This window comes from Cryptomeria japonica, chromosome 5, assembly GCF_030272615.1.
Source record: "Cryptomeria japonica chromosome 5, Sugi_1.0, whole genome shotgun sequence".
NCBI lineage: Eukaryota > Viridiplantae > Streptophyta > Pinopsida > Cupressales > Cupressaceae > Cryptomeria > Cryptomeria japonica.
The window spans coordinates 548,896,736-548,921,898 of NC_081409.1; the positions used below are offsets into that span (position 1 = coordinate 548,896,736).

At 38.0% G+C, this 25,163-nt stretch overlaps 1 protein-coding gene across 2 annotated transcripts in view; it reads left to right on the forward strand.

The window, feature by feature from the left end:
- LOC131063465 (uncharacterized) overlaps positions 1-23,274 on the forward strand; it is a 150,244-nt gene extending 126,970 nt beyond the window's left edge. The window contains exon 12 of one of the 2 annotated variants that reach the window (XM_057997285.2): positions 22,936-23,068. Coding sequence is in view for 1 of the 2 variants with exons in the window: in XM_057997276.2 (XP_057853259.2) it covers positions 22,936-23,274 (339 nt within the window). In the remaining variant the exon portion in view is untranslated. Of the gene's footprint in view, positions 1-22,935 lie in introns of both variants that reach the window. The other variant, XM_057997276.2, reaches the window with a different exon arrangement.
- The last annotated feature ends 1,889 nt before the right edge of the window (positions 23,275-25,163 follow it).

Here is a 25,163-nt window from a genome sequence, read left to right on the forward strand (position 1 = left end):
CAAGTGTTCATTTGTTTTTTCTAAATAGGTGGTTTATCTATGTGTAGGTGAAGACCTTGTGTTTTTGATTGGTTCGAATGAAACACCTTTCTTGTGTTAGCTTTGGTGCACCATATCTCTCAGGTATTGTTGGTGCACTAGGCTGTAGTATTATCTGTACAGTATCTTCCAAGGTGGAGTTTTGTATGGGTCTTGATACATCCTTAGGGTTATGATCCATCTCTCTATAGCACTCGGTCCCTTGAGATTTTTACACTCATCATCTTAGTCTTCCCTATTTTTTATTACTGTAGTATTCCCTTTAATAGCCTCTACAGTTGCTGTATCCAAAGCATTCTTAATTTCCAAAGGACAAGTTTTCTTCTTTTACGAAATTCTAATTTTGAGGCAGTTTTCTTTTCTTTGACATGTGTTGCATACATGCTCAATCTCTTTAGCATCTTCCACTAGCTAGCCACTACAATGATGCGTCTATGATTTTCTTTGATGGCACTATTATTTTTGGCAGTTTGACCCTCACCCGGAATTCAATATTCCTCAATATTCTATCTGAGGTGATGCTTAAGCAATCTTTGAATTTTTTAGATGTGTTTATCCTGGCAGACCTGCATTGTAACTTTTGATTTTAATACTGAACATATTTAGGTTTTCCTCCATAAATCTGCCTTCAATGTAGACACCAATGTCAGGTGCACCTTGGAAAACTGGAATGAGAAATGTTCCTTCTCTCCACGAATTCTTTGTATCTCAGCTTTTACCAGCATTACATCCATTTTCACAATTTTTTTTTGTTTATTATTATAGTCCTTCCGTAAGTGATATCTGATATTTGCAAATGCTGGCACATTCTTGTTAATCATCTTGAATGTTTCAAAGTTATGCTCCCTGGGAACACCTCCCCTGTGAAATATGACATTGTCCCTCATCAGGGACATTTCAGGGATGTGAGAACAGGTAGGAAGTGCCTATGCCCACTCCCCTATTTTGCAAAACAATTGGAAATGTCCTCAGTACTGAAACGTTTTTAGGGGATGGTTTGCTGTCCCTGGGATGGCCAGGCGATGTCCAAACATCCCCCATTTGTCCTAGGGACAGCTAGCTGCCACCTAACATGCATAAGAACATTTTAGTGTTTTTCTTTCTTAAGTTTACAACCTTTCAATGCCTGTTTGGTTTATGACGCGCCCATCTAAGATTTACAAAAATAATTAAGTCTGTGTGGTTTTGATGGTCTTCATTTAGGCTTGGTGGTGTTGCCCCTTAACCTGTTGGGGTTGCTACTCCCAAACACCCACCAATCTATAAGTCTAACCAAGTAATAGACCACTGATTAATCGTGATCATAGAATCTACAAAATACATATCACCTATTGCAGATCTCTACATCTTCATAGTTGAAGTTACAGTGAAGGATTGTCTTGTTTCATACATTGGACAACTTGTTTAGTGTACAAGGACTGCCACAGATAAGTTGTAATATGCTACCCTGTTTTGCCTTAATTTTTTTGTTTTGTTTTTGGTTTGAGTTTTGCAATTATTTTGAATGATATAGAAAGTGCAGAAAATATAAATGCTTGCAGCAATTAAACAATTCAGGAAATTGACAATATATAGAAACCCGCAAGTCTAAAGTATTTCAGATTTAATTTCTGATTTGATAATACAATATTTCTCAAAAGTATGAACAACCTAGTTCATAAAATAGTTTTACAAATGTATTTCAAACATATAGAAAATGCAACAATGAAATATAGATTGAACTAGTATTAAAATCAGCTAATTCACACTTCTTGTTTTGCCACCAATCTTCAATAATTTCTTCAAAGGTCATGAAATAGATAGAAATGGTAGTGCAGACCCTAAAATCATCCAAAGGACAATGGAAACCTCTTCAAACCCCAAGCACCACCTTCCTCTATACTCATGCCACTCCCTAGGCTATATGGCCAAAAAATAAAGGAAATGAACCGACAAATAATTCTTTTAATCTGCTCCTTCAAAACTGTAAATACAATGGAAATCTTTCACAATGAAGCCCAACTGTGATCATTGAGTAATCCTTCAGATTGGACTTTTCATCAACAGAGAAGGTGTTCCTTGGAAGCGTTTTTGTTCTCACAAAGCTCTAGCAGAACCAAATCTAACTCTATGAACTATGCAGGGTTTTCTTAGAGAGAAATATTAGAAATAATAAACTAAACATACCAAATCAGCTCTCCATCCCCCTTTTTATACACTTTTTAGGGAACTTTCTGGAAACTCCCCTTTAAAATCACTTCATTAATTTATTAAGCCTTTTAACTCCAAAAAGTGGTTAAGGAATTTAGATCAGAGATAGAGAATACAATAGTCTGGTAATATGTAGTGAGGATAGACTTTAAGAAGATCACTGCAATGAATATGTTTTACCTCCGATGTGTGTATATATATATATAACTCTAACTGTTAATCTTCTATGATAATATCGACAGCTTGCTGGTTCGTGAAACTGCCATGGTTATTGGTTTTAGTTCACAGCAAGTGTTGATGCCTATAAATAAAAGGATGAAGAGTCATGTCCACGTAGGGGCATGACTTCTGCGTGGCTTATGCCACGTAGAGTCATGACCCTACAGGGACATGACCCTTTGTTCAATGTCGTTATATATTACTTGCTTCAATCGGAATGAAGCTGTATCCTTAACACTCCCTCTTAGCAAAAGAGGATTGAATTTCATAATTAAGTTTTAAGGAACAACATTTTAGATATACACATTCATTTGACATGATCATTTACTCAGTAACACTTACTAGTGAAATATTTCATATCTCAGAGAGATATGGATTATCTGATATCCAGAACTCTGGGACAACAACTACTTGAAGTCTTATCAGATTACAACCTTGATTCTAGTGATAATTGTAACATTGTCATTATCACAAGTGAAATAATTTTAGTATCATGATATCTGGCACATTCCGGGACAACAAATTAATGTAGTCAATCATGATATGATTGTTATCATAATTTCCGACATATTTCGGAACAATCATTTAATGATAACAATTCAATAACTCATCATAGCAAATTTAGTATCAAGATTTCCGGCACATTCTGGGACAGCAACTTAATGTAGTCAATCTTGATAACAGATTAGGCTATTGTGAAAGTCGTCACCTTACAATAGCGATCTTACACTTACATCACATGAAAGATCGTCACCTTCCATGACATAACACATACATGCAATATTGCATTCAAGATATTCATGAATATATCAATTACATATGATTAAGATTAATATCAGAAATTTCCATTATAATTTAGTCATACCAAGTTTACCTCTAAAGTACTCCACTTCAACTTTGCAAGAGGTTTGGTGAATATGTTGGCACTTTGCTCTTCAGTGCTGATGTAGGTCAATTTGATGACATCTTTGTCTACCATATCTCTTATGTAATGGTATGGGATTTCTATATGCTTGGATCGATTATGAAAAAATGGATTTTCAGAAAGTTTGATGCAACTTTGATTATCACAGTGAATCACAGTGGGGTTTAGGGGCTTCCCAAATAGTCCAACTAGCAATTTCTTTAACCATACTGCCTCACGTGCTCCCATGGAGGCAGCCATATATTTGGCTTCAGTGGAACTCTGAGCAACTGCTGACTGTTTTCTGCTAAACCAGGATATCATAGCTGATCCAAGACTAAAGCAACACCTCGTTGTACTTTTACAATCAATGGAACTTCCCTCCCAGTCGGAATTAGAATACCATTGGAGTTGTATCTCAACATTTTTATACTTCAGGCCAAGTCCAATAGTGCCATGCAAGTATCTCAGAATATGCTTAGCAGCTATTAGGTGAATCTTCTTAGGTTCGCACATGAAATGACTTAACACATTGGTAGCGTAACAAATATCAGGGCGAGTGTTTACCAAGTACATACGAGATCCAATAATTTGTCTATAGTATGTAGGATCTATAGGTTCTGAATCTGCTGCTTCACTTTTGAGCTTATGAAGATTTGTTTCCATTGGAATGGATAGAGGCTTACAATCTATCATACCAAATCTGGTCAAGATATCAGTGGTGTATTTTCCTTGATTTAGGAAAATATAATTCTCTTTTTGCCATACTTCTAGGCCCAGAAAATAGTGCAGTAGACCGAGATCCTTCATATCGAATTCAGCCACAAGATCTTGTTTGCATTTTGCAATGAGGTGATCTTCTCCTGTTATCAACAAGTCATCAACATAGAGAACAAGTATTAACATGTCACCATCCGATATTTTGAAGTATATGTTAGAGTCTGCTTCATTTTTGGAATATCCTAGTTTGGAGAGATAACTTTCTATCCTTCCTTACCATCCCCTGGGAGCTTGCTTAAGGCCGTAGAGATCTATTTTTAGTCTACATACATAGAGATTTCTATCATGTGTAGTAAAGCCTTCAGATTGTTCTATATATACTTCTTCCTCAATAACACCATTCAAAAATGTAGTCTTCACGTCCATTTGGTGTATCTTCCACCCTTTGGAAGCTGCAATGGCAATGATGGTTCTTATAGAAGTATATCGGGCAACTGGAGCAAATGTCTCTTCGTAATGAATTCCAGCCTTTTGAGAGAACCCCCTGGCAACGAATCTCGCTTTGTGTTTTTCAATACTACCATCTGGTGCATATTTGATTTTGAATAACCACTTTGATGAGACAACTGATTTGTCTTTTGGTCTAGGTACAATGTCCTAGACATCATTTTTTAAGATAGATTGGTATTCCTCAATCATTGCATCTTTCCAAGCTTGACATGTTAAAGCCTCTTCAATATTTGATGGTTCAGATTTTGTAAGTTCGGTCATGAGTGCAACATAGCATGATTGACTTCTTGTTTTCTTATTCTCTTTGAAGATTTCATCGAGTCCCACATTATTTTCTTCAATCATCTTTCTTGCCCATAGTGGTCTTTTCTTGTTGTTAGGATTTTCAGCATTCTCGAAATTAGGTGATTGAAGTTCATGATTTTCTATGCTATTCTCCCTCTGATTTTCAATTGTAGGATTTTCATCTGATTCTGTGGTTAGATCATCTTCTGCACTTAGAGATAGTTTATAAGCAGCATCTTCTTCAAATTTGACATCTCTACTGATTTCAATAGATCTTCGTCCTGGAATATAGACTCTGTATCCTTTAGTGGTTTCACTGTAGCCAACAAATATGCCTTTCTTCCTGGAGGGTTCTAGTTTGGTTCTCTTTTATTTAGGAACGTGAATATACACGTGGCAACCAAAGATTCTTAGATGGCTTAAATCTGGTTTATTTTCTGTAAAGGCTTCTTCAGGTGTTATATTCTCTAGGATTGAATGAGGGCATCTGTTTTGAATGTACATAGCTGTATTTGAGGCTTTAGCCCAAAATGAGATATGTAGATTTTGATCATGCATCATGGCTTTAGCAACTTCGATGATGGTTTTGTTTTTCTTTCTGCAACTCCATTTTGTTGAGGATTATAAGGTACAGTACACTCCCTCTTAATCCCAACAGAAATGCGGAATTCTATAAAATTTTCAGAGATATATTCACCCCCATTATCTGATCTTAGAGTCTTTATTTTCTTTCCAGTTTGATTTTCCACTAGGGCCTTAAATTCTTGAAATTTCAATAACACTTCATTTGATTCTTTGAGTTTTATGAAAAAGATCCAAGTTTCCCTAGAGTAATCATCAACAAATATCACGTAATACAAGAATCCCCCTAGTGATGGTAATGACATTGGACCACACAAATCAGTGTGGACAACTTCTAGTACAACTTTTGATTTGTGTTCACTTGAGGGAAAGGACCCTTTTGAGTTCTTCCCTAGAGCACATCCTTTACAAGTTCCAACATGATCAGATCTTAGATTGGGTAATCCTGTGGTAAGTTTTCCTATAGAAGGTAGGGCACTAAATCGAAGATTTCCGAATCTTCTATGCCAAATTTCATTAGAGTTTGATACTTAATGATTTAGTGTTTGTTTTTGAGTATTACATAATTTGTATAAACTACCATCTCTAGATCCTATAGGAATAGCATTCTTTATGTTAAAGTTTTTAGGCCAGAGTAGAACTTTATCTTAATGGAAGGTGACACGATATCCTTGATCAGCTAGTCCTGAAATAGAGACCAAATTCCTTTTGATACCTGGTACAAAGATAACATCTTTCAATTGTAATGTAACTCCTGTTCTTAATTGAATTGAGCAGGTCCCAATTCCTTTCACTGGATAGGTAGAATTGTCTCCTATTGTAACTTCTTCAGTTGAGTGGCCTTCAAAGGTTTCGAATTGATCTCTAAAACCGGTTATGTGTCGAGATGCTCCACTGTCGATTATCCACATATTTTTGTTTGAGTTTAGTTCGCTTGATAAGGCTAAGAATAATAGAGGATTCTCTGCTTCCTTGACTTCAGCTATGGTTGCTTGAGCTTTCTTTCTTTCTGGGCAAAACCTGTGAGTGTGTCCAAATTTATCACACTTGTAGCATTGAATCTTGGAGAAGTGTTTGCTTTTGTGATTATTTCCTCTCTTCCGTTTGTTGCTTGTGTTAGCATGTAGTGCTTGAATTTCTCCCCCTAATCCTCTTGTGATTAGTCGAGATTCTTCTTCAGTACAATCATTCTTGAGTTGATCGAATTTTGGCAGTGTCGGACGAGCACTAATGCCTTGAATAAAGGATTCCCAACTGGATGGTAATCCCTTAAGTGCTATTAGAGATAGCTCCATATCATCTATATTATTCCCAATAGTTGACAATTGGTCTTTTAATTCTGAAATCCTCATGAAATAGGATGTGATTGTTTCTCCTTTGTTCATGTAGATATGCATTAATTGCTGTTTTAAAGTGAGCAATCTGCTTGCATTATTTATTTCATATGAGTTTTGAATGGTCTTGAACATATTATAAGCTGTAGTTGGTTTTGAGATGGTTGGGAGAATGTGATCTTTAACAACATCAATTATGATTTTCTTAGCCTTGTTGTTGTGTCTTTTCCAGGTTGTTTTCTCTAGCTCGTCTTTGGGCATCTTAGTATCTTCTTCTATGTATGCATCTAGTTCGAGTTCTTGAAGAATTGTTGTTATTCGAATTCTCAATGAGACGAAGTTGGATGCGCCTTCTTGTCTATCCTCCACTCTAACACTGTTCACCATGATTGTTTTTCCTTTGATTCTGAGTGCAAGTCTGAATTTCTTTTAGAAAAGAGGTGTCACTATTTTATTATTTCTCTACCGACGTGGCTCTGATACCATGTTAACGAATTTAGATCAAAGATAGAGAATACAATAGTCTAGTAATATGTAGTGAGGATAGACTTCAATAAGATCACTGCAATGAATATGTTTTACCTCCGATGTGTGTGTATATATATATATATATATATATATATATATATATAAAACTCTAACTATTAATCTTCTATGATAATATCGAGAGCTTGCTGGTTCGTGAAACTGCCACGGTTATTGGTTTTAGTTCACAACAAGTGTCAATGCCTATAAATAAAAGGATGAAGAGTCATGTCCACGTAGGGGCATGCCTATAAGTTTTGCAATAGAATTAATTTGAAAACCTTTGCATTTTGGGTCTATCTATTGGACCATCATCAGTGGACATGTTCCATTGAGGAGAGAAGAAGATCACAACTAGAAAGGTAACAATCAGACAAGATTGAAGCCGACTATTTGGCCTTCCAAGCTCATGTACCTTTTGTCTACTAAAAAAATATGAATTAAATGCATCATCCTACCTTTTGTTAATTGCTTTTATTACGAGGCATTTGCGTATTGTGTGAAATAGGCAATTGTCCATATTTAAATTAGTTGGAAAATTTAATATCAATTCCTTTTCTAACATTTCTGTCTTCATAGTTGATCCATTAACTGGGTCAGATATCTCATGTGCACTGTCATCAACATGCGGATTTACAATACCCATATTTTCTATACTCCTTTACACATGTTCCTACCATTTATAATAGATTTTAACATGCACAAGCAATGCAACATAGCAAATAGAGAACTAAGCATCAGAATGTGGAATAAACATATTGCAACTCCCCCACAGTTGCAAACACAATATACTTCTGGGCCAAATCCCTCAATTGGAAAAAATTGAGGAAGAGTGTAAACTCCTCATACCACTGTATGACAGCCATTACAAGCGATTACATGCCTCATGGACTAGTATAAGAGCATGCACATGGCAACTACCAACTCCCTACACTTGTAACTGTTTGATATCAATAAATACCTGCAACAACCCGTGCCACAGTAATAGAATGGACAACAATCATCAAAACATATGGGGAGAGGGTCTACAACCATAAATCTACTCATCAACAAGATTATTTACGAATACTTGCCCAAGCTAACCATAGAACTACGTGAATGACTAAACTCCTAACTCCAAATAGAACAATTCCCACATCTTCCAATGTGAAGGAAAACTGCTACATCACTTGCATTGGTTCCAAAATGAACAACAACTATCAATTGAACGAGAGTCTTACCCTCCCAAACATGGAAAAACATCATATAGGCTTCCAACAACCTCCCAAATACAAATGGAGACCCCCTACGTTTTCACACATTGCCCCATTGCAAATGGAGACCCCCTACTTTTTAGGCCCTTCCAGTCTTTTGGCTTTGTTTTATTGGGTCTTTTTGCAACAATCTTGTCAGTCTTTCTGCTTTGCAAGTGTTTGAGGGCCATATTGGTCAAGTCTGCCTTTCGTTTGAGCAAATTCGCCGAAGTCTAGGACTCGTTTTGTGAATTTTAGGGTTTTTGCCTTCTGTCCTAGATTTTAGGGGTTTCTGTTAGGGTTTTGGGAAAGCTGAACATACAATTGTAATCAGGACCCTTCAAGGAACCTGCCAGTAAAATTTGAGCCCAAACGGAGCAACTTTCTATTTTTAGAAAGTCCCTATTTTTAGGGATTTTTTTGGGTCCCGGAATGTCGTCATTTTGCCAAAAATCAAACTTACTATTTTTAGTAATTTCTATTTTTAGTAAGTTTCTATTTATAGTAAGTCATTCCTGCACCCTGTCTAGGGGTCTAATGCTGACACTTTGAAGGTTTCTATTTTTGGAAAGTCAGTACTGGCAGGGTCAGTCAGACAAGCCGACAAGGATCAGACGTTCACAGACATTTCTAATTCCGGTAAGTCAGACAACAGACAGAGAAAGCCAGAAATTGATCAAGTGCTGGAAGCCTATGCCTAAAATGGAAAGCTTTGAAATTCACCAAGGTTCGGGATGTCTTTCCAAAATTGCAAAGCGGAAAAAAAATTCCATGAATCCATGGCATAGTGAAAATTCTGCTCAAGGATGCAGTTGTGCGCCAAAATGGGTCAGGCAAGGATAGATGGACAAATTCCATGAATCCATGGCATAGTGAAAATTCCACCCAAGGATGCAGTTGGGCACCAAAATGGGTCAGGCAAGGATAGATGGACAAGTTCCATGAATCCATGGCATAGTGAAAATTCCGCCCAAGGATGCAGTTGGGCGCCAAAATGGGTTAGGCAAGGATAGATGGACAAATTCCATGAATCCATGGCATAGTGAAAATTCCGCCCAAGGATGCTGTTGGGCGCCAAAATGGGTCAAGCAAGGATAGATGGACAAATTCCATGAATCCATGGCATAGTGAAAATTCCGCCCAAGGATGGAGTTGGGTGCCAAAATGGGTCAGGCAAGGATAGATGGACAAATTCCATGAATCCATGGCATAGTGAAAATTCCGCCCAAGGATGCTGTTGGGCGCCAAAATGGGTCAGGCAAGGATAGATGGACAAATTTCATGAATCCTCCACATAGTGAAGGAGTGCTTGGGTGCCAAAATGGTATACCCATGGAAGGTGTAAAAAATGAAAAAAATCCAAGGCACAGTGAATTCAACACCCAAGCCAAAAGTTGAAATTTTTCCTAAGGCATGGAATCCAAGGAGTCAAGGAGGAATAAAAAGCAAAATTCCCCTCGGGCAAATTTTTGAATTTGCTATTTTTAGACACCGAATCTCGCCGGAATGAGGAAATTGTTATAGATTTGGAATCGTGGCAGAATTCTCCATCCAATGAACCTGACTCCTAAATTTTAGGAGGATCCCTAAAAGATTGGAATGTTGAAAAGAAGACATGGACAATTCACAAAACAATGAATTCCTTCCTCAGGAGGAATTTCCGCCCCAGCCTTGTGGAGGGCGCTAGAATGAACAGTGCACAAAGAGATGAATTCCTTCATCGGGGAAGAATTGCACCCAAGAAGAAGAAATTCCAGGAAAGGTGAAAAATTGACTAAGTGTTTGAAATTTCTTCCTTCAGGACATAGTTCTTGGAAATCATGAAAATTGGCTAAGGTATGAAGAATTTCCTTCCTCAGGGTAAGGAACAAATTTCTTTCCAAAGGAGAATTCCTCCACAACAAGAAATCACATCCAAGGATGAATTGAAGATAAAATTTCTAAGGCAAGGAAGGAATCAGGGATGAACTAAACAAGAAATTTCCCCCAGGAAAAGTTTTTAAAAATCCTTCCCCGGGCATCAAATCACATCCAAATTTCAAAACTTTTTAAAGATTTGGATTCGTAGGAGAATTTTCTCTCTTCTGGACCAAGGAACTCTGATTTGGAAATTTTCCTAAAAAAATAGGAAATGTGCAGAATTGATGAAAAACCTTCTTTGAGAAGGAAAGTTGAAGAGACTTCAAGAAAATTCTTCCTGAATCGAATTTTCCCTCTGTTGACGTGTATTTTGTACACTATCAAACACAGATAAAATACCCAAGGGTACCTTATCCTCTCTTGAATAAAGCCTCTGATTGCTGAAGATGTCGCGAAAAAGGATCAATCAGGATGACTCCAAGGTTCTTCGATGTAGGGTCTCTACGTGTGGATAAGCACTAGTGGTCGTTGTGAATGCTGTTTCATCAAGGGGCCTTACGTTTCCGAATTGTAGGAACAAAATTTCCTAAACTAACAAGTTCTCAAAAAGATCAAAAGATAGGGTTTGCAAGAGATGAATTCTAATCTAATCCTAAGAATGACTCAATGTAGGCTAGACTTGGTAAGATTCTACCAATTTCAGTATTGCCAAGGAATAACAACTCTACTGAAATTGATGCGATCTTCTAAGGTGACTAATGATTTTTCAATTCATCAAGAATCATAGACACTACCATGAAGGTACATATCAATAGTTCAATAATGATTGAAGGTTTAAGCAATCCAAATATCTCCAGTTGACCACACAAGGCGTTCTTACAATCAGTAAGAAGCTAGTGGTTTGGAATGTGAATCTCACCAAAGATCAAGCCCAACACTTAGTCCTTCAAATTTAAATACTACTTCGATCGAGAATGATTCAAGAAAGTAAACAACCATGAAGATAGCCACAAGAATTGCAATAAAACACCATAACTTCAATATTTTATTGATCTCAAAGCCAAAATAGACAACAATTGCTTGAAATTCCTTCTTCAATACTCAATCTTGCTACAAAATAACTTTCTTCTCTCCAAAGCTCTAATCTTCTAATTATCTGACTATCTAATTTGACTCTAATTTCTCATCTAATTTCTAATGACAAAATGAAAATGAGCGAGGGTATATATAGCATCCTCAATTACAATGAACGGCCCAGATCAAAAGAAGATCAACGGCTGAGATTTTGACACCTAAACCCTAATTAGGGTTTATTACAAAAAGTTCCCCTTTTATTGAACAATATTAAATGCATAGCCAAATATTTAATTGGCACAAAAATCTAGGAAACATAGACCAATGATAATTAAGGTGCCACATCATCTACAACAACCTCTCTTCTAGAACCTTATTTCCTTTCCAATGTTCTTTCTTAGCATATGCAATGAATCTGGACACAATTCCTTCAATCTCAGCAATAGGAATCTCGGGAAGATTCCTCATTCGTTCCTCCAAGTGGATAACCTGATCAAAGGCCTTGAGAAGAGTCGCATCCCATCCAGGTTCGAGTTCTTTGATCTTCTCAATCAGGAGCATAGTAGCGAACATTAGATTCCGTTGCTCATCCGTGATGATATTCTCATCTTTGCAAAAGATGACCTTGACTCTTTCTTCCAACTCTTGAAGGTCCACATCTGTCTCAATTTCGATCCTCCTGCCAAGAATGGTACATAACACCTCAAACACCTTGTCCTGAATTGGATGGATGAGGCCTTCAACTTGATTGCATTTGGTGCTGATGTCCTCGAAAAGAACCTCCTTCATCTGGAGTAGAGTTGACCACTGGAGTAAATTATGAGCTCCTCCATCCATTATCTTTTCTTGTGCTAGGATCTTCCTTGGTGTTTGCCTGATTACTTGTAGAACAGGAATGATAACATCTCTAGTGTGGGCGAAAGCGGCTACTGTTATCATTAGGTTGTGGATGATCTCAAGGACCTGGATAGCTCGATGGATTGTCTGCATCATTCTTGTTGCAAATTCAACGGCTACTGTGTGGGATTTGTCAATCCAAGAGCTCATAAGCTGAACCAAGCTCTTGACTCTCTCTGCCTCGCCAACTGATTCAAGGGGAAGTGCTTGCACAGGAGACACCGCTGGATCCTGACGTCCCAAGGGCTGATTGAGATGACTAAAGTAGCCTCTCCAAGCGTCGACCTCTCTTTCAAGCTTTCTATTCTTTTCCATTTCTTCCCTAAGCTTGTCTTTAAGTGCCTCAAATGAATCGGTTGCCTCATCCAGTGCCTGCTCAGCAATGAGTGGACCAAGTTCAAATGTTTCTACATCATACTCCTCTGCAAGGATTTCACCTTCATACTTGTCCACTGCCGGTGTAGCTATCTGCAACTTCTTGGATCCTGTCTTATCTCTGATCATCTTGGACATCTTGGTGGCCTTCTTCTTCTCCGTTACTTCCTGAGAATTTCCTACAAGGCTCTCTAAGTCAATTACATTATCTTCATCCTCGATCACAATCACCCTTGTCAGTCTCTCCTTCAACCAATCTGGAATGGCGGATCTCGTCTCTCTAACTTGTATTTCTTTAGGCAATGGTTCTTCTTCTCGGAGAGGAGATGTCACTTCATCATCATTCTTGTCTTCATGTAGCTCATTGACTTGGTGAGATCGACTTGACGAATGCTGAGGTGCCTTCCCTTTTTCAGGTCTATCATTCTGTACTATTGACTCCATAGATTCATCAACCTCAAGCATCGTCATCTCTTGTCCTTCAACTTGACTTGTCCTTTTCTCATGTCGAGATGATGTACCTGATGAGCGATCTCGATTAGCCTCTTGCTTCTTCTTGGAGGGTTCCCTTTTCTTAGGTCTTTCTTTCCTCTTCGCGCCTCTAGGATGAGAATTGTCTTCACTTGCGCTTGCTCCTCCTTCTTCTGGTTTTTCCTCCAAAGTATAAGTCATTGGTACATTCTGTTCTCTTAACTTTTTGATGTTGTACATCCACCCATCTGCGAGTACATGACAAAACTGGAGCCATCAAAACCCTCAAGTCTGTAATCTCAGGCTCGTTCCAATCTATCTTCACTGCCTTGTCCTCTCTATCATAAGATGACTGGAGATGTCTGCCACTGTCCTGAGCTTGATCGGCCACTCTGTAAACTTTGCATTTCCTGATGAAATCTAAAGGTAATCTGGAATGCATCTTTCTTTTCACTTCGAAATCACTTGAGAGATTCATCCAAAAGTCTTCTACCTGAAATTCGTGCTTGTACCTCCTACCATATGTTTCTTCTATATACCCATAAGGATCAAAATTCTCTCGAGGCAAAGAACGTGAATGAATATGAGGCCAACTCCCTCTCTGCATCATCCAAGGCTAGAGCATTAGGACATACCTCAACTGAATTCCCCAATATGATGGGCACGGGCGCTCCATTTCTATGCCTGTGTCTGAATGCCTTCGCATATTCTGCCAACTGCCTAGTCACCTCGAGTAGCACTATCTTGTCTGTCGGATACCTCGGCAACATGTAGGGGGGTGAAGGACATCCATGGACTCTGATATATGTAAACTTTTGAAACTGGATGAACCAAGCACCGTACCTCTTTATGAGTTCTTGTGCATCTTGAGATAGTCGGTTGTGAATCCCGCCTTGCAATATCCTAGTGATGTTCATCGTGAAGGTATCATTGACTAACTTGTAGTCACTTCCTGGTGGATGATGCAAATGAACATAAGAATCACAAACTCTGACTTCTCCGGGTCCTCTTCCGATCACTCCTCTGTGAGGTAATCCTGCATATTCGAAACTCCTGATCAAGGCATATATAATGTATGAGCTCATGTGAAATGAATTGGTAGGCTTTAGTCTTCTTAACTGCACGTCCAAGCAATGGCTAATAATTCTAGCCCAATGAATTGTTCCTTTTCCTTGAACTATCACTTGGATGAAGTAGAACATCCACTTCTCAAAATAGAAGGCCTAAGGAGCCCCGGTAACTCGATTGAGCAAAGTTATTAAATCTCTGTACTCCTCCTGGAAGTCGATCCTATGTGGTGTGTTGGGAATCTTGCTCAGGTGAGGACGACTTTTGAGTAACCAACTCTTATTGATGACGCTCAAGCAAGAGTCGGGATCATCTTCATACATAGACCTGGCTCCTTCTAGGCTCTTGTAAATCATATCTTTATGCTCTGGAAGATGGAGAGCCTCACTTATAGCCTCCTCTGAAAGGTAAGCCAAAGTGTTCCCTTCCTTGGATACGATCGATCTTGATTGTGGGTCATAATGGCGAGCACACTCGATCATCAGTTCATGGCATTGGACTGCTGGAGGGAAACCGGCTGCCTTGATGATGCCACTTTCAATTATTCTCTTTGCGACAAGTGATGGCTTTCCAATGTAAGGGACCTCTCGAAACTTCTTCACACTGAAGTTTCCCAAATTGGTATCTCCAATGTTGCTCCACTTTGACACGATCTTGGTCTCCAATTCTTCATTCCTCTGATCTTCCTTCATGAGAGCTGGACGACTAGTGGATGCTCCTGCCTTTGGGGTCGCCATCTTGACACCTACACAACATTTCATAATGAGTAATATATTTTGCAACGTGGAAATATAGAGTAGAAAGGAAGATAAAAGATTTTAATTAGGAAACTTCATGATAAATCTTTGAGTTATCATTTCCTAATTAACTACGCAATTTTCAAAAACTTGAAGTTGAAAATTCAAAATTTCAACATTGGGACTAGGATGATCTCGCCATACCTCCACTTGAGAATTAATTCTAAAAAATGATGCAAAAATGAGGTGAATTTTGGCTAGGTGAAATGTAGATTGAAGTCCCTCCTTTAGCAAAATGTGCCTCCTTTAGTCTTCTCAAGCATCAATTCCACCACCTTTAGTCTTCAACACTTAAGATAATTCGCTCCAAATAGGCTAGATTTCGCACCTCCTTCCTTGCTCCTCAAATCGCACTTGAAATAATGAATGAATGATGATTAAAATCGCTCAAAATACCCCCATTATATAGGGTGCTCACCATTTCATCTCCCCATAGGCCGACTTGGCAAAATAGGCCAAAAAATAAATAAATTTGGAAAAACAAGAGGCCGACCTAATAAAATGGATAAAAATAATACCTCAAGCGCTCCTTTTTCAATTTTAATTTAATAAAAATTATTTTTAAATGCCTTAATAATAAAAAATCAATTTTTTGAGGCTAAAAATTAATTTATTAAATGCTATGCGCTTTTATTAAATGCCAATTTAATTAATTCTTTTTTTATTTCGAAGTTGATGATTTTGGCATTTCATGCGATTTGGAGGATGTCAACGTTGGGATATGGCAAAAATAAAGAATGCACATGTTAAGCGCTCTGGTCCCTTGGAGAGGGACAGGAGCACTTTTTCATTTCTAGGCTAGGATTCTCAATTTTTTGAAGTCAAACCTTTGTTCACCATGTTTTAGAAGATCCTTCCCATCTCATACAACTTTGCCTTAGAATAATCTCGAAGGGAATTTGTTGTTTCATAAAAAAGTGTTCTGGTCCTTCAGTGAGGGACGGGAGCACTTTTGAGTCCTTGTGCAAATTCTTGATCACATTAATCTTCAATTTACCCTCAAGGCGTAGAATATCACATTTCACTCCATCTTGAGCCTTGGTAATAAAAATATCCTTTCAAAATGCAAGGTAAATGGTCATATTTGGAAAAAGCGCTCTGGTCCCTTGGTGAGGGATGGGAGCACTTTTGCCAGTTGTCGTCAAAATTTGCAACTCTCGCATCTCAATTCCACTTCAAGGCATTTTAAACACTTTTTCAAACTTGCGCCTTGGCCTCAATTTGTCCAAAATTGGCGAGAAAGGCTAGATAACATGTTAAGTGCTTTGGTCCCTTGGTGAGGGACGGGAGCACTTTTTCAATTTTAAGCTTATCCGGCCTTTGCTAGCTTCCCAAATATCTTCAATGGGCTAATCATGTCCTCTTTCATTCATTTCAATCACAAACTTGCCTTGGCCTTGCAGGAAATTCACACTTTTTGGAAAATCGCTCTGGTCCCTTGGAGAGGGACGGGAGCACTTTTTGCATCTTGGTGTATTTCTTTGTTCTTTAAACCTCTCAATTGCGTCTAAGGCATAAAACATCATTAGTCCTTCCCATCCAAGTCAAGTTTTGCCATAAAATATCAAACAAAGAAGAGAAACTTGAAAAAGTGGCATGGTCCTTCAGTGAGGGACGGGAGCACTTCGCCTTGGTCCCTTGGTGAGGGACGGGAGCACTTTTTCAATTTTGGGCTGATTTACTCCTTTGTGGACCGCTTAAATTATATTCAATGGACAAAACATGCCTCCCTTAACCTTTTCAAATCATAAAATCACTTTAATCTTGCAAAGGCAGTGCAAATTTGAAATTCAAGCTCCGGTCCTTCAGTGAGGGACGGGAGCACTTTTTGCTCTCTAAGCCAAATTGTCTCACTTTTCACCTCAAAATTCCTTTGCTAGGGAAGATTTCATCTTACTTCATGCTATGAATAGAAGTTAATGTCCAATAGAGGTCTAAAATTGTGCATATAAAGAAAAGTGCTTTGGTCCTTCAGTGAGGGACGGGAGCACTTTTTACCTTCTAGGCAAAAACTTCATCATTTCATCGTTTTCAATCAAGTCTGGATGTTCTATCATGTTCATTTCGTCCTTCACTATGCCTTTGATGTTTCAATTTGACCAAACAAGGCCAGGAATGGCTCAAATAAGTCCTTTCGCCCTGGTCCTTCAGTGAGGGACGGGAGCACTTTGCCTTGGTCCCTTGGCGAGGGACGGGAGCACTTTTTCCTTTAACCTTCAAAATTCACCATTTTTGTGCCTTCAAAATCTTCAAAAGTATCAAGTCATGTCCAATTATCATTCCGGAAGACCCTGCACAAAACAAAACAGAAAAGTCAGTGACAAATATGCATAAAATAACATTTGTGCTCTGGTCCCTTGGAGAGGGACAGGAGCACTTTTGTCCTTTTTGGCTAATCCATTCAAAATTTAGGTCTCCAATCATTTCACAAGGCAGAGTTAGGTCATCTTCAAGGTCAGGAATCAGTTAGCAAGCTCTTGCAAAATGAGAAATTGCACTTAGAATGAAATTCGCCCTGGGCCTCTAGTGAAGGACAGGGGCACTTTCTCTGTTTCAGGCATCATCTTGCCTCCGAAATTTGATCAAAATTTACCTAGGCAAGAATATACAATTTCATCTTCAAAATGCTAACACTTAGACAAAATTTGAATTTTACCCCAAAAAACCCTGACTAGACCTAACCTGAGACATATCTGACTTCTTGACAGACTTATCTTACTTCAATAATCAACCCTCGGAAGGACGCTTAATAACTTTCAAAATTTGACTGGACTCAGCTTAAAAAAAATCGAAAAGAAACTCCTAAAGCTTAGCCCTAGCCCAGACAAACCACTCACTCACTCAAATCCCTAAAAACAAAGAGAAGAATAGGCAAAACAAAAGCAAAAAGAGGGGGTCCCCATTCTAATGGGACGATGTGTGAAATGGTCACAACACCCTCTCCAACAATTCCAGATGTGCAGGAGCGGATATACGACGACGGGGTCCACTTGCATGGCGAGGATCTATTGAACACGTGGCAGTAGAGTGGCGCATTCATTACTAGAATATTTGACGAAATGGCAACCCGGTCATTGCATGTTGAATCTATGGCAGATTCCTTTTGCATGCAGCCGCCATATGTGGAAATGATGGATCATTTATGACATAATGGGGTGATTTTTGCATGGATGAATATTCAATGCATGTTGGGCGAATTTGAAGGAGGTGGTACATTTAATGTGCAATGGATGCTATTTTGGGTACTTTTGAATTAATTGTATATGGGCATGATGGGTTATTAATTGGAGATTCCCACCATGTTGCATCTTGAGTCGAGAATCTTTTAGGGAAAACCCTAATTAGGGTTTGCATGTAGCCAGGGCTTGAAGCCTATATAAAGGGGTGACCCCCCTCATTTGTAAAGAGAGAGAGCTTTGTATGAAATTGTTGTGATAAGATTTTGAAATAATAACAGTGAAACATTGCTCTCTGATGATGTCCACTTAAGTTATGTTTTCAAAACTTGCATGGTTTCACCTTCCTCACTTCGATTAGAAATAGTAAAGTGCTTTGATTTCAATGGAGAATGTAATGGTGTCTGATGAATTTCCCTCGTTCATACTTTTTGCATCTTGCTGATTGTAAGTTGCAGTGTAAAGTTTGTCTGAGCCCCCTAAATTTGTGCTAAGTTTGACCGTGGATAGTTGTTTGGATTGCGTATTCAAATGTACTTTCTCGATTTGAAAATCCTCTAGCATCCCCAGAAGATTGCACCGGTTCTTGCGGAGTTGTAGTTGATCTTGGCAAAGCAGAGCTTGGTTTATTTGGAATTTGTCCACCAGAGCACTATTCATTGTTATCACTGCCCCTAGGAGTAGATTTAGATCTTTCTAAACCCTTTCCCTTTTACTTTCAGTTCATTTTAGTCCATTCGAGGCAGCAGCATCGCATAATTGTCATATCCGATGATGGTGTTCCAGCCACAGCAAAGAAGTGAAAGAACGATGCAAACATAAGGCCCCTTGGATTACCAGCAATCACATCAGCCAACTGAGTCACGTCCGTAGCATAAAGGAGCCTTGGATTTGATTGTTTGAACTTCTTGCAATCTTAGCATGCAATTGCATTTTGATCAAGAGAGAGAGTGAAGTGACCGTTAGGCAACTTTATTCTGTGTTCAACGTAGTCATAAAAAACACGTCAACAAGTCTTACCCTCCCAAACATGGAAAAACATCATATAGGCTTCCAGCAACCTCCCAAATACAAGAAGTTGAAAAGCGAAGTGCCGTGGTGGAAGATCAAATGCCATAATGCTTCAAATTCCGCTCATTGTTTGCCAAAAGATGGGTTTGCCGCATTTGCTATTAATTTGTTCACCATTGGCAAATGCTATATTCACCCCAATGAATTTCCATTCTCTCCTTTTCAGGTCTGCAACTTTTAGGGAATGCATTTGAGAGGAGTTCCATTTTATCCTTGATCTGCACCAATCAATTCCACACCCTTATATACTGGTCTGATGATGTTTTCACACTGAAATGTCTCGGTTACATTCCAATTAAACTAAAATGACATGACCCCAATGGTCAATTCCAACTTAATATGTTTTTTTGGATCAATTGTGCTTGACTTTGGCAATATGCCTGATGTCTCCTACACAAATATGTTGCTTGGAGCTTAAAGAATGCTCTGTTTGTTGGAATTCCTTGATTCAGTTGTGCATAACGTGGTACATGATGCTCATTTTATTTTGCCAATGCTGATTTTCAAAGTTAGTTGTGCATGATGTCTGCATAATGCTCCTTTAGGCCTGCTTGCATTGATCTGGGTATTTCTTTAGTGTATAGGTTTTTGTATGAAAATGTAGTTGACATACTCCCTTGTATAGATTCATACTTTCAGGCCTCTTGCCTTGTCTGACACACCCCTAAGGGTCTCAAAAGCACTTAAAAAAACTTTAAGACCTTTATTTGGAGGTCTAGCCAAATATCTGTCATCTTGCATACATGGAAGGTTGACCATTGGTGTCATTTCCTCATCCCTTGTTTCTAGCTTTTTTTTTCTATATCTGGAATCTTGTTCGTTTGCCCTTTTAATTGCTCATTGAATTTCTTTCTCCTGATAGCTATTTTCCTTGAAGACCATATAGAATTATACCAATTCATGTTGGAAATGTTCCTCATCTGAAATCCTGACTGCCCTAGCTTCTACGGTGTCTGATATGACCATCTTTTGAGAATGGTGGCAATGTGAGCTACCTTTGAGGTAAAAGTTTGTGTTTTATTTCAGTACACATTGTGAATGGGAGATTCATCAATCCTCTTAGATGTTAACACGTCCAAAAGTGGAAAGGAAACCAGTAAATTTTAGTTGTTGCCATTGGCCATTAAGTTGTCTCAAATTTGTTCCCAACTTTTATCTTCTGTGTGGCTAAGAAGAGTTGATCTCATCATCAAATCTTATCTGCCTCTCTTCTTAAAGTTATGCGCAAAAATATTTGCTTTCTATAAGGTGAGGGGACATCCCGATGCTACACCTTCAACCTGTCAATATTACCTGAAGTTGACCTCAGGAAAAGTTGTACTAGTTTCCTTGTTTGCTGGTCTGTTATGTTCGCAAATATTGCTATGGCTTCCTCAACAGAAATCTCTGTGAAGAGTTGTCCCACTCCAAAACTCACCAGTTTCACTTTTATTGGCCTTTATTTCTTCAATTATGTTGACAAAACGTGCCAATCCTTTCACTTATCAGCTTGCCTTTCCCACCAATTGTTTCAGGGCTGAATAGGTGCTCAATCCACAAGTAAACAAATCCCATAATATTTATAATTGGTTGCAGTGGAATCTCCTGTATAATTAGTGCACCATAAAATAGGATTATCATGGGAAGGTGGCTAGAAGGTTAGGACCAAGACATAGTAGAAGGAAATTAACACCATCCTATAAATTTTAAGTTGGAGACTCAATTGTCATACATTTGAATGTAAGCATGCATTTTTTCTGCTTAAATGGAAAGAATCTTCATGATCCAACAAGGTGAGGATTATTTTTAATGTTAACTGTGAATGAAGTGCTTGCTTCCAATTGAGTTGGGCACTATCCAATTGGTTTTTGGTACCACTTAATATAATTAATTTATCATCTTTTATTTTTATCAACTCTTGTTAAGGACAAATGTACATCATGTTGAAGAAGTGTAGCTACGGTCGGATCTCTCTGATTAGTCTAGCCAATCCAAATGTCCAATTGGCCTATCGGCCTTAGACATTTGTATATTCAATTACTTAATTGAATACTAGTTAGAATTCTGATGATCATCGATTGACATACTTATAATTATTATCAACTTGGATTCATAATTGTTTTAGTTACTATCGGCTTTACCTAAACTGATTGTATTGGTTATCACTTAAGTTAACACCGATTGTAATTGAAACGGTTGGGAGTTACTCCGTATTAATCCTTGTTGCCTATAGTCATCGAGTCTCTTAATGAAGAGACAAGAGAAACGATTCACTAAGAGACTATCGGGCATCATATTAGTATATGAATCCCCTTTGAACGATAACAGATGAGAAAAGAATTTAAGTCAACAAGATTCTCCAGTTGTGAACATTAAAAGAAACACAGCGATACGACAAACAAGATAGAAATCTGAGTATCGGGTTGTCTATTATTATTATTATCCCTTGCATTGGTTGTGATTGGGTTGATTAGTAATATCCCTTGCATAACCGATTATGTCTATTAGTGAATTGGTTTGACTTTATAACATATCGGACTCTTAGTAAAGAGTCACGACCCCTTAGGAAGACTTCGGTCTTCTTATTTTAGAAAGATTTGTCTCCTTTGGAATGGGACAAGGAGAGGTAATAAACAGATCGATTAATTACTGTATGCACAAAAATTGTGTGGAAGTAAAAACACAGCATTCTGTGTAGATTGCAGTCAAATATAATTTCAAACTTGGTGGAATTCAATAACATATAACAGTTTGTCATCATCGAAAGATTTTTTATATATATATATATATATAATTGGCAGATCGGATTATTCATATATATCATGGCATATTGAATTATACATACAGCAGTCTATGTTCACATAGAAGTTCATTCTATACATTCACAGTGAATTCAACATACATATTGCAGATTGAATTCATACCTTTCATAAGTTGAATGAATATGAAAACTAAGATCTAAGTTCAAATAAAATTTAAAAGTACCTACCTACTATAATCTGATCAAAATTAACACATCAGAACATATAGAAAAGAAATGTGTGCACACAAAACCTTACTTATGATTCCTTTTTCAAAATAAAGACAACACATAGAGTACATGGCAACTCAAGTCTGAGATGGTTCAAGTCCAGTAAGTATAAATGGCATTTAGTTTCTGTCAAAATTGAAATTGCTTCTGCAAGCTTTTTGATAGATTGGATGCAGATAGCCAAGGCAAACAGATAATGGGTTATTTTCTTAATTGTTGCCATTAAAATATTAATCAAAAGGTCTCACTGTGATTTTGTATAAGCTTTAAGGCACTTATTTTTTGTTCATAGTAGCTATTCTTGAATCCTTTACTAATGAACACTAACTTTTAAGTTTCAATTATGGGAAAATACACAAATTTTCAAGTGAATATGAATCGTTGCTGAGCATTACCTAGTATGACTGTTTTGTGCTTAAATGTCAGTTCTTTGATATCTTATCTTTGTTGTGTTTAGGCCAGAAATTATATCTTTTTTAGTGTAGTTGAGGAGCTTTCTTTCCCATATTTATATATGATAAAAATGAGACTATTTTTCCAAATAGGATTCATAATTATTGTTTCTAGTAAGGAGAATTAATTTCTTTATAATGCAGGTTGCACTGGGTGAAAGTCTGGGAATTGAAGAACCACTATTGATGAAGATAATAAGAGCCACTCTATACACTCATGAAGAATGGTTTAAGCTTCAAATGTGTACAGATCGATTTGAGAAACTCCTGAGAATAAATGAGTTGAAAGAGATGGAACGCAGCATGCACACAAACTTAAATTCTGAGTACAACCCAGACTCTTTTGCGGGTGCTACTGCACAAGTAATTGGAAGTTCAAGTACTTCAAGGACATCGGATGGCAGTAATCAACCACTAGATCCTTCTAGAGATTTGGCTTTTAATGAAACTGCAATACTACAAGTAATGGTAAGATGTGTTTAAAAGTAAAATTTAATTTGTTTCATTTTCCTAGATCAGATCTGCAACCACTCTCAAAGTCTACAAGAGAATTTATGATTCATCTTTGCTTCCTAACAATCACTTGATATTATATAAATGTAGTTGTCTTGTTGCTTTAATAATCAATTTTAGAGGTTTGACTAATATGCCAGACAACGTAAATATTGAAATTTCTTTTTCCCATGACTCTAGATGGACAAGCATATGAAGGAAAGACTTTCTTTCTCTGTGCTTTGTATGAGTGCCCAACCTGAAGTCCATTAAAACATAAACTGGGAAAAAAATCAGGAAAACAGTATTTAATCATGAAATAGTGAAATTCCCAATTTTTCCATTGTAAAAAACATGATTTTATTAAAAAAAGTTGACCACCAAATTTAACCGGTTTTTCTTGATTCTTGCTGGTTTTTTAAAGTATAATTGCGATTTTTCTTGAGTTGAAAATGTTGGATTTCACCTACCTGCCCAAGGGAGTTGTCAGTATGGTTTTTACCCTAAGATACCGGTTCTTGGCAAAATGGGCTGGGTGTGGGTCCTGGTTCTTGCCCAGTCTTGGTTCTCACTGGGTTCTCCTTGGGCAGGACCCACAAAGAACCCAGCCACCTGGGTAGGACCCGGGAGGAACCCAGGCGGACCCAAGAGAACCAAGGTCTGTGGGTTCCCAAAAACGGGCCCCACAGGTCATAAAAACACAAAAACAATTAAAAAACACCTGTGTGTGTGTACGGACGTACCCGTACCTGTACCCAAGTTTTTTTTTTTTTTTTGGGGTCAAATCCGTACCCGAATCGGTAACTTAGTTTTTGCTTGTAATTTTTGCATTATATTTTCACAGCATGCAATCACAGGGTGATTTTACTTCTAGTCTATGCCCTAGGGTTTGTTGGGGCTTCTTATCTTGAATGTTAGATTTTTTATAGTGCTCCACCGGTGTAATGTCCCCTTCTCGATGATGTGCTTTCAGTGGTCCATTGGCCTATTCCTGAGACCCGTAGGCTATGTGGAATGAAGAATTAGGGTTTCAAACGTTGGTGAGGCGAGAACTTACCATTTTTAGTAAGTTAGGGGTTGGCTGTTTGAATGATGGTGTCCTACTGAGCTTTCCATGCTCTGTCACTGGGTGCGAAGATCATGCTTTTTGGAGCAGTAATTCATGACTTACTATTTTTAGTAAGTGGCAGTATGGAGTATTTCTATTTTTGGCAGGGGACAGGATCTCGGTCTTGCAGCAGTTCTTTGGTCTTCTTTACTCCGCTTCATCCTGGTTTCTGTTAATGATCAGTATGGGAGTCATAAGTAATTTAATTAAATATTATTTCCTTGTTAAAGGTTTAATATTTAAATATTTGCAGTTACTAATCAATTGTGGAGATGACTTAGGAAAAATAACTAATTAATATTCATATGATTATTTCCTAAATCAAAGGGCGAATTTGTGGTGGCCATTTAGGGGATTAAACATCTTTGGTCTAATGTTTAATATTGCAAAAAAGACGCCACCATGAGGAAGTTCAAATTTGCCTAGGAAAGGTAAGTGGGCGCCATGTTAGTGGGGAGACATAAGGCAAAATGAAGGTGAATTTGAATGGAGTTTGGCGCCATTTGCATTTGCATTTGGGGAGGCGTGGAGTTATAAAGCTGAGCCTTAGGCTTTCATTCTGGTTATCTTGAAAATTTGCATTGTTATGCAGCCGGATTGGCGTCAGAACTTTGAGGCTTCGAAGTGCGGTTCCCTAGTGCTTTCCAGTTTCGTACTTGAAATATAGTACCTAGCTGCGTGCTGTAATCTACGATACTTTCATTGCATATCTGTCTTTTTGGTGTTTGCAGTGATTTCTGGAATTGTTGGTTTCCCTTTGGCTGAAGCATGT